This window comes from Pieris brassicae, chromosome 2 (assembly GCF_905147105.1).
Source record: "Pieris brassicae chromosome 2, ilPieBrab1.1, whole genome shotgun sequence".
NCBI lineage: Eukaryota > Metazoa > Arthropoda > Insecta > Lepidoptera > Pieridae > Pieris > Pieris brassicae.
This window is the reverse complement of record NC_059666.1, coordinates 5,075,307-5,085,639: the sequence shown is the minus strand read 5'-3', so window position 1 is coordinate 5,085,639 and position 10,333 is coordinate 5,075,307. Positions and strand designations below refer to the sequence as shown.

The 10,333-nt window shown below is 29.4% G+C and overlaps 1 protein-coding gene across 2 annotated transcripts; it reads left to right on the top strand.

The window, feature by feature from the left end:
* Positions 1 to 7,768: 7,768 nt before the first annotated feature.
* Positions 7,769 to 10,074, top strand: LOC123720364. 2 transcript variants are annotated; one of them, XM_045676937.1, is made up of 6 exons: positions 7,769 to 7,843; positions 8,162 to 8,300; positions 8,633 to 8,743; positions 9,030 to 9,127; positions 9,742 to 9,801; positions 9,869 to 10,074. In XM_045676937.1, the coding sequence occupies exons 1-6, from the start codon at positions 7,801 to 7,803 to the stop codon at positions 9,925 to 9,927; spliced, it is 510 nt and encodes a 169-aa protein (XP_045532893.1). In that variant the 5' UTR covers positions 7,769 to 7,800; the 3' UTR covers positions 9,928 to 10,074. The 2 variants fall into 2 exon arrangements, with proteins under 2 accessions (XP_045532893.1, XP_045532894.1); XM_045676938.1 differs by lacking the exon at positions 7,769 to 7,843 and adding an exon at positions 7,850 to 8,020.
* Positions 10,075 to 10,333: the final 259 nt, after the last annotated feature.

Genomic DNA, 10,333 nt, shown 5'->3' with positions numbered 1-10,333 from the left:
TCAATCAATCAGAGCGCACATGCCGTCTGGTATTGCTTACTTATAATCTTACGCGTTAGTTCGGTAAGTTTATCAATTGACGAATAGGCGTTAAATAATACAATTTATCTCTCGTGTAGTATCCTTCCAATCCAATAATGCCGATCTTATTATATTCCTATGACATACTAGGTGAGCAAAGGCAAGGATCGTGAATATAACAAGAGGCAGCAAAGTTAGTCGATACTCGGTTCCTTTTTCTTTTCTTTCTAATTAAAGTATTTTACTAAAGAGTATTTCCGTTAATGGTATGCATATTATCAAACATTTTTATTATACCTACATGTAAGAAATTAATAATGTTTTAAAGTTATATTGGTATAATTGTGTAATTTTATTTATTGTTAAAGCATTGGTATTAAAAAGAAAACAATCAACAGTTTCCTTGAAAAATAAGTGAAGCCACTCATAAAAGTTTTAACTCAATTAGTTCCATTTCTCTTCAAAAGAAAATGCTGATTCAAAAGCAATTAAACAGACTTTTAGTTAAGTTAAAACGTTTACAGAAGTTTCAAATAAAAATTTCGATGTGTAAGTGAAGTACTGTTAATTGTTTTACAGTTTAAGAATAATTATTTGGAGTATAGTATTACTATTCGATTTATTTTTGTGTCAAATAAAACATTTTTAATGTTGGGTATCACAAATGTATGTATATTATAATTTTAAATTCATGATAATAATTGAAGTGAAATGTAAAACATAGGTGTAAATTCGATAATCTGGTCCCCACGAATTCGAAAGGAATTGATATTTTTTAAAGTGTTTTTGTTGTTAAATTAGTTATAGAGATGCTTCTGTATCTATACTTATATATTCCCACTCAGAGAGTTTTAACCTTTATTAGATTAACGATAAAATAGTGAATCAGGTGTATAGTTTTTGTGAACAAGATTGGAAAGAACCTTCGAGTCAAAGAGAAAATAATTATTTTTATGAAAAAATAATAGTTCGTGTTCTAGACTACATCTCGTCACATTATAAATTATTACTCTTGATTAGTTTAGGTGCAACACGTTAACTTTGAAAGGTTTTATAGAAATTCTAACCTATATGGAAACATAGCATATTTTTTTAATTATTTAAATTAATTTATAGAGCTGCAGTCTACTCAGACCGACCGCGAAACAGTTTCACGAACGAATGAAAGCTTAGGCTTAACGATGCTTAAAAGCGCCTCAGTCTGGGCAATTCTACTCGCGATTCGTAAAAATAAATATTCATTAGAATAGTATTCATTAAATTATATAAAATAAACAACAAAGCGATGTCGGGCCGATATGAGTTTTTTTTTTATTCACAAAAAAATGGTATAACTTGATCAATCGTTACGATTTGTTTGCATTTTTTCTTCCTTTTATTAAATCGCCCCGCAGAAGTTTCAGTATAATATAGAATAGGTTTAGGTAATTTAACATTTTCTATTCAATATGCACAACGTGCCACGCGCGGCAGTTGGGTCACCTTAGATCGCTTAGCTTGCGAGTATGAGTATGCGTCGCGAGCCTTGCGCAGTCATAATTCATAATATGTCCAAGGTAGAAATTATAGGAGTCGGCAATAGAAAGCGGCTAATAAAATTATGTTTTTAATTCACAATAGCCAATAAGTAACATTATCCCTAAGTAGAGTAAGAGCTAAGGTAAATGTACACTTCTTATATCATAAACTAGTGTGCGCTTATCTTAAATAGATATTCAAATATAAATACATAAAGACGCTTTATAGTACCACGTAAACATCAAAACTGAATAATTCTAAATTATTATAATAATCTATTTGATAGATAATTTAAGTCACCTAGTATAAGGAAATTTAATGTTCTAAAGTGTAGGTACAAGATCTTTATTAAGTTTTCCCGTGATAATCTTTTCATTTTTAAATTTCGATATATGATAATAATGTAAATGTAGATTGGAATAGACGTTTTGTCATTGCTGTCGTAGCATTCGTTGCAAGTCAAATTTTAGTAATTTTAGTCGATTAACTTAAAACCAAATAAAAACCCAAATTTTTTTAAATTTACATTTATATGAAAGTGACGTTTGTAAATTTAATGATGGTAAAATTGAAGTCATTTTATATTTTCAAATTCTAAATAATTGATGTTTAAATTGTCATAGACGTCTAGTTAATATTTTATTATAAATATAAGATATACATTTTAATTATTTAGTTCACAAATTTATGAACGAAATTAAATCTCGGCAATGGTCGTAAGTTCATATTAAATAAGAAATCATTTTATACTTCAGTTTCTTACCTAGTCTTGGCATCGTTACTGTATAAAAGTGTTGATTCTGCACCCTTACCACAAAACTACGACTTAAATAATTAAAGTAAAACTAATAATTACAATAAATGGAACAGTGGAATAAGCGTGGTCAATTTGGCACTTTTCGTGTACCCTTTCCCTCAGATTCACTCGACTTGACTCGATACTTATGATTAGCGTGACTGTCATGTCAACATATTGGATTCGCCATACGAATGTCAAACTTAGTGTCGTCTCCGAATCACAATGTATGAAAAGTTTAGGGGCACGACCTGACATAGTTTGACATTGTAGTATTGAAGTGCTATATTGTTAAGGGTACAGAAATATTATAATAGAAATGTCGAAATTCTGTATGTTTTTTTTTGTTTATATCATTTTAATGTAACAAATAATTTGTGTACATAAATCTCTCGTCATAACTTTATTGTCTTTTTTTAATAATATAAGCACTGGCTTTTGTAATAAATTATTTTATATTATAAATAGTGCGATAGATATTATATAGATACGCTATTTTAGATTTTGTTCCTAGCAAAATAAAGACCAATTTATCAACCTAACATTTGCATTTTTATAGTAAAGCCTAAAATCCCAGTTACAAAAATACCATATTTATATTTATTCTACTCTTAAGAGTAGTCTTTTATTAATGAAATCATTTTTAAAAACTAATTGACAGTTCAAGCCATTATAAAAGAGCCCGGAAGTAAGTTGCCAGTATCAATAGATGCGTAGTACTCTGTTATTTCATACAAAAGGAACATGGCGAATTTAAGTGCCCAGATTACTAACCACGCCTTCTTTTTAACTGTATCTAACGCTTTTGTTTGTACTAATAGACTATTCAAAGTAACTGTTATATAATGGTTTTAAAATTCTACGATCAACTTTCAGAGTAGTTCTGACCAAAATGATCGTAAATCTTTACGACACGTCGTTTGACTGACATATAAAATGTTGATACATGGGAATGACAAATGTATTATTTGATCTAAATTGTACCCGTTTTCCAACGATGCATTTTAGATTATGGCTGTTGTCTTTGTGGAAATGAAAAATGTATCTGACTGCTTTTATACTTTCAAATGCATGAAAATATATTTCAAGATTATTAAGTACTAAAACCTTGTAGCTACGATATAAGCCGACTCCGAATAAATATAGTAAATTTATAATATTTTCTAAAATTCTTTCTTTCAGGTTTTGTTATATGGCGACTGTCTTTATGGAAATTCTATCACAGAGTAATGTCATAGAATTTACGGGAAAATTGTTTGCTTGTAATTTGATAATATCGTTTCCGTCTTAAGTAATTTTATTTCGTTTTAGCTCATACAATAAAACAATTACATGAAAGTCCTACGTTGTCATTAAACTAAAGTTGTTTCGGAAACCGATGACGCTAAAAGGCTAAGTATTTTTGTATTATCTATGAAAATATACAAATCAAAATAAAAATTGGATAGGTTCATTGATAATAGAGGTACCTTTTAAGTTTAATATTTAAAAATCGAACGAGGTTTTGAAGTTCCAGAATGCATTTCTTACTTTACACACAAAGTATTCTGTACATGCAAGGATTAAAACAAGCAAATTGAAATGTAGGCCAGCGTAACTCTGCAGTGAATTTTGAATTCACGTATACGGAATAGGTATTTTTTTGAGTATCCAACACTAACACAAACGTGAGTGGTCTTTGGGATTTTTTAGTTCTTTGTAAAGGTTGGTCTTTTTAAACATATAAGGATGTTTATTTTATCTAGATATGCCGAGATTTTGTTTATTGATGGTGTATAACCTTATAAAAACCAATTTAACTCTCAAGAAACAAGTGGTTTTATAATTCTCATCATCAGCGTGACTAAAATGACGAATAAATTGATATTCTCGATGGAATGAGATATTTCATAATTAACATGGAAGTATTCAAACGGGGAATGTGTGTTAACAGTAAACCTACTGTCCTACGTTAGGCGACTAGCCTATCAACCGCAAGATTTAGTTTATGGCGTTCGAAAGATACTATTTTGAATCTTGGCAGTTAAACCAGTATTGTCATAATCATCAATATGACTAAGCAACGGAGGTAGGATTAAGATAAAGAAGCTCTAAAGTTAAGAAGAAACAAGATAGCTGAAGAATTGATGATTCCAGTATTATAATCGGTATCATTGTCGTTTCTAGAAAATAAATAAATTTGAAGTATATATTTCTTAGTACTGTACAAATTGTGTCCTCAATATATTGACAAACTTAAATAAATGTGCAAAAAAAATTTTTTTTTTTCTACTTAAAAATACATAGTCATGGTGAATGACACGCTAATTCTAGCAAAAGCCACAACTAAAACAGTAAACTTAATAATTCAATTTTAGATGTCCTGTCCCATGTACTTTCGTAACAATAAATATTATTATTTATTTCATTTTAGATTTGTACCCTTGTATGTTTGGTGTATTATAGTGGTTTTGACTAGTACACATATTCCTTATATTATAAAAAAATCACCACAATCACACGAATAAAATACTTTTAGATCTTAAAATAGTAAAACATTCAGGCTAAAGTCTCTGAAAATCATTTAACTTTTAGTGAACAGTGATTTAATCGAATAGATGCAATTCACCAAAAACCGCACAGATTATGCAGTCATTTGCATTTTATTGACGCTAGCAACGATATTGCTTTCACGGAGATTAGACTTGCAATGACATATTTAAATATGCCGTAGAGGCTCTACAGGATTGCATATACATTCATTAATCTGATATAAGAATAATTTAAATTATTATCATATAATAATAATAAATTCATTCGATGGCCAAGTAATACGATAATTCAAAGTAATAATTGATCAGTTTAAACGTCTGTTCTTCTAAGGTTCGCATAGAAGAGACCGTTAGACAAGGCTGCCTGATGGTCTTCTAAATATTTAAGTGCTAAATAAATAATATATATTATAGTGATTGACATCAAAACAGGAGATTGTGAAAGTTGGATTCTTGAAGTTGGTTTCAATTTGACTGGTTAAAATGCACTTTTGAAAACGATTATATCGCTTGTGTTGATTGCGTCTCTCAATCACGATCAAGCCAAAACCATCCTACGTATTCTACGAATTTTACACGTCGGTTCAGTGGTTGAGTGTAGCCTAGTGTTACAGATAGATCAATCAGCCTTAATAAAAGATCTTAAAAAAACATCATAATCGTTATGTGTGTTTCCGGGAGGTCTCTTTGTCTCATGCCCGGGAAACCCCAAAATTTAGTGACCAGATGGGGTTTTAGAACTTTTAAAAATAAACTATTTTGACTCCAGGGAATTAAACCAGGAAATCAGCGTTACTAAGCAACAGACACATAATTAGTCAACTGTGTAGTTTTTACCATCGAGAGAAACAGTGGAAATGAATAAAAAGTTATAAAGTTTTTAATTAAATTAGTGATTTTAACACAACAGGCGTAGACCCAATAAATCGATTTTAAGTTGGTCGTTCAAATTATAAATTATAACTACATATACTATATAAAGTAATTGTGAAGAAAAAGAATGAAAATACATTTCAGAATGAATACCTATAATAAAAAAATATCAATGCTCATTTTACTATTTTTTAACCATATTTTAGTTGAAGACTTAGACTGTGGTGTTATTTGACTCTCGGTGAAACTATAATTGTTTTGCAAACCACTGACCTTCAGAAAAATCATTATCTCATAAATATTTTACTGCTTCTTTGAGGGTCATCCAGCAGCTTTATTCTAAATATCTCCTCATTTTCCAAGCTAGTACATTTTAGTTAGTATTCTCATTACTTGAAGTTTTCACGAAAGTCCTTGAATAATGCATGATGAGGCGCTTGTCGCTTACTCATTTGTATGACATTGTAGGGAGGTATAAAAGTATGTAAAAGTAAACGTCAAGTTTATTATATATTACATAGTATCAGCGTCCGTCATATTGATTATAGAAACAGTTAATGTTTAGTCGTAAATCTTAAGTAATAAATAAGGCGAACCTTAGTCACAGCGCAATACAGAATATACGGAACACTATACTCTTAGGTTGTGTGATTTTACAGATAGACGTTTCCTCCATTTAACCTCTGCGAATACACAAATATTTATTTATTTTATTTTAGGAAAACAAACATATTTTAAAATAGTTTTCACAAGTGTTTTTATTTACAAATTTTCTAGCCATTTTATAAACTTGCAAATAAACTGAATGAAAATGAAAGCAAGACAGATGTTTTTAAGTACGTTTTTCCGAGTAGGATTTTTATATTACTTTTGTCTAATATATTTATTTTGTTTAGCTCACCTTATCTTATTACTACATTTGGACAAAATACATATTATATGTTTAAAAATATACGTGATTTAGGTAAACGTAAGGCATTTATTGATGATTGCTATACAAAAAACAATAATTTTAAAAATAAATATTTATCCAAGATATATTTATATTCACCTTCAAGTCTTTGTCGTGTACATTGTTGGCTTACCAACTGAAAATATAACCTCCATTTAGAAGTATACTCTATCGTAAGGATTTAAGGTCTGAAATACTTTATCACGACAGATTTTTGGCTGAAATATGGTTACTGTGAGCTATATTGGAACGGAATAGAAGTGTAATCTAGCTTAAAGCGTCTTGGATGATATAGTCCAAGCTTGCCTTTGAAAATTTCAACTATTTTTGGTCAAAACGCTCTCAGAAAATAATTCAAGAATTCTTAGACGAAACAATTTTATTTATTTATGAAATGCTATAAACTGGCACGTCGTAGGATATGAGAAAAAAACATTTTACTATTTTGAATTTCTTAATCATCTCAAAATAAATATTAAGCAAAAAAAAAGTAAATTTAGTTTATTAAGTTTATTTATAATAATAAAGTGGCAAGAGTTTAAATCTGAAAAAAATACACACATTAAATAAATACACATATACAATAATTAAGAATAACAAAGAATACTTAGTATTATATATAGTAGAACGAAATCTCAACGGCCAATGAAAAAGGTCCGCTAACCTATGTAGTTAGTTGGCTCTCGCAATGCACCGTATAATATGTGCCATTTTAAAGGGATAGTTCTAAGCATGTGTACATATACTCGTAGTAACAGCGGCCTTATGCTTTTCCTAAGGTTCAGATACATTGAAGTTTAGGCACTGTATGTCAATTTTGGGACTTTGCCATGTAACTTTTTTTAAATATTTGTCTTTCGTCAGAAGTATGTGATGCGAAAGTAGGTCTGGTTGTTTTTTTTTTTGTTTTGTCATTTGTCATGTTTGAGGAGAAATATATTAATAATATGAGGATAAATATAAATATTTAACATAGAAAAGTTTGCAAAATTAACAAATACAAAATTATTTGATTTTGACATTTTAAATTTTTTTGTTGGCGGCTTTTCTTAAATTTAAATTTAAATGCAAACGAATTTTGCATTCAGTTATTTCCCAAAGTTAATAACATGGACGATAAAATACAGGCAATCAATCTATCGCGATTTTCAGGTATGTTAGGATATTTGTGTATGTTAAGAAAATTGAAATTTAAGGATAATTTTATTATATTTAATGAAAATAAACAAAATAAAATTCTTTACGTTGCGTACGTACGTACTAGTCTACGTTAAAACGAAAGAAATGTTTTGGTACAATCGCAAAATAAAGAATTAAAAATATATTAAGGTACTGCAACTAATTCTTTAAATTTTCTAATAATTAAAATTATCAATAGAACTATTGTTTCTCTTATGACTTTTGAAATGGAATCGAACGTGAAACTAAAGCCGGCCTACGGCTAAATTATGAAAATATTAATTATTTCAGTACCCATACTATTCAGTATAATATGTGTAACGATGTGTCACAAAATGAGACGGCAACATGTTGGCGATGACTTCAGAGATCAGGGCCTGAATACATTGGTAACACAGGAGGTAGACGCTGCAGGTATTGCTGCTAACAGGTATATTGAATTTCCTAAATTCTTAGAAGATTTTTTACAGAATACCTATTAAAATCTGGCACTATATCTTCCTTTGCGTACAATTAAAAGCGGTGTTTCTGACTATACGTTTCAAATACCTATTAAAAAATACTCATGTAAACCCCTATCATACAACTATGACAATAATATATATCATATTTGATAATACATAAAAATGACACATACTAGAATATTTAACTTATAACGCTCAGCTTTGAATCCAGTTTCTCCCAGTTTTAAAAATAATTATTTACTAACGTAAATCAAATAGGTTTCTTTTTAAATATTTGTATTATATTCGGTATTTGCAGATTTACCCTACCACCAACGACTACAAAGAAACTCCTACGGACTACACCATACCGTGTTTCATTCGCAGAAGACTGTGATTACCTCGTACACTACTGTCTCAGAGCTTATTCGTACGTATGGAGACCTTCTCATGCAATTTAGATAAAATACTGAGAATACCATGAGATAGAATACCAGAGATAAGAGACTGAGAAGTCATAGTAAATTTTTTTATGGAGGTAGTGAAATATCCTCATATTAACCTAAGAATGACTGAAATAACATCAGTATATAGTAAAGTGAACTGGAACAAATATTAATATTTAAAGCAACATGTATTAATTTAAATATTAATTAATTTAAAATATTTATGTATTTATTAAGAATTTATATTGTAATTAAATTTGTAACCCACAGGACCGGAGAATTATGCGCACGGACATTATTCTATACATACTATACATTCAAAAACTATTGTCTTATGGATTTTGTTAATTGCATGGAGCGTTATGAAGGTTATAACATATATTAAAGATTATTTAATTTAAATGTAGCTACAGCTGTTGATAAATTCCCGGTAATATTTACCTTTGTGAGGGTTTGAAGGAATAGGGCATCTCTGTGGGCTTTTCCTTGATTTTTAAGAATGATACTAAGATAAATAGCTTTCTGTGCCTTCCATCCCGGTATACTTATGGTTTTGGGAGAGAATCAAAGCAAGGTAATGGTTTAACTACTAAGCGACAGTCATATGTCTAAAGTTTCTATAAGTTACCCTATATAGAAAAATCAACATTCACCTGGTAAAATGGCTTCGTATTAAATAAAATTAAAGCATATTTGTTAATAATTTTCTTAATACGAAGATAAAACGGACAACTGGAATTGTTTTTGTTATAATTATAATATAGTAGACGTAGCAATAACTGGTCGTTTTTTACCATTGTACCGACGTCTATGGTGATTCGACCCTAATGTTTCAATCAGGGCTCAGATTTATATATCGGCTTCATTTATTTTTATAGGCAACCATCTTTACCTAACGTTATTGATTTTCTGATACAACATTCCGAACGTTCAGCCATATTCATTTAATATTTAACTAAATATTACATTTAATTTTTTACAGTATGGCAAGTTGTTCACATGGGACCATGTTTCAATATTACACCACTAACAGAATATTTATGTAAGATTATCAATTTAATTTATATAATTTTAATATAAATACGTTTTTAAAGGTTTATTTTTTACAGTATATCCCTATGATGATGATTACTTCTTGGACTTAGACTATGTAATAGAAGATCATTGAAAATAATAAAAAAATCGAACATATAAAATGTACCTACATGTATTGTATGACAGAAAGGAAACTGTTTCTGTTAATAGTTTATAAATTGATGTTAAAGTTATCTGTGGACTTGTGGAGAGACGATAATAAATTTGAAAACTTTGACAATTTGAATTTAGAATTCCTATAAAATAAGTCAAATTACCGTTTTATAATAGCTTTATAGTTATATAATAGCTTTCGCTGATGAGCAAAATATCTATATGATATGCTCATGTGGTACTTGCCTTTTTAATAGCGATAACTATACAATAAAGAATAAGCTATTAATGGCCACGTCTACCACCATGGTAGCGCAAAGTTAAAACAGACAGACAAACAGGTAGGTATATCATTTGCTCGTGTCTGCCTTTAAAGCTGATGTTTA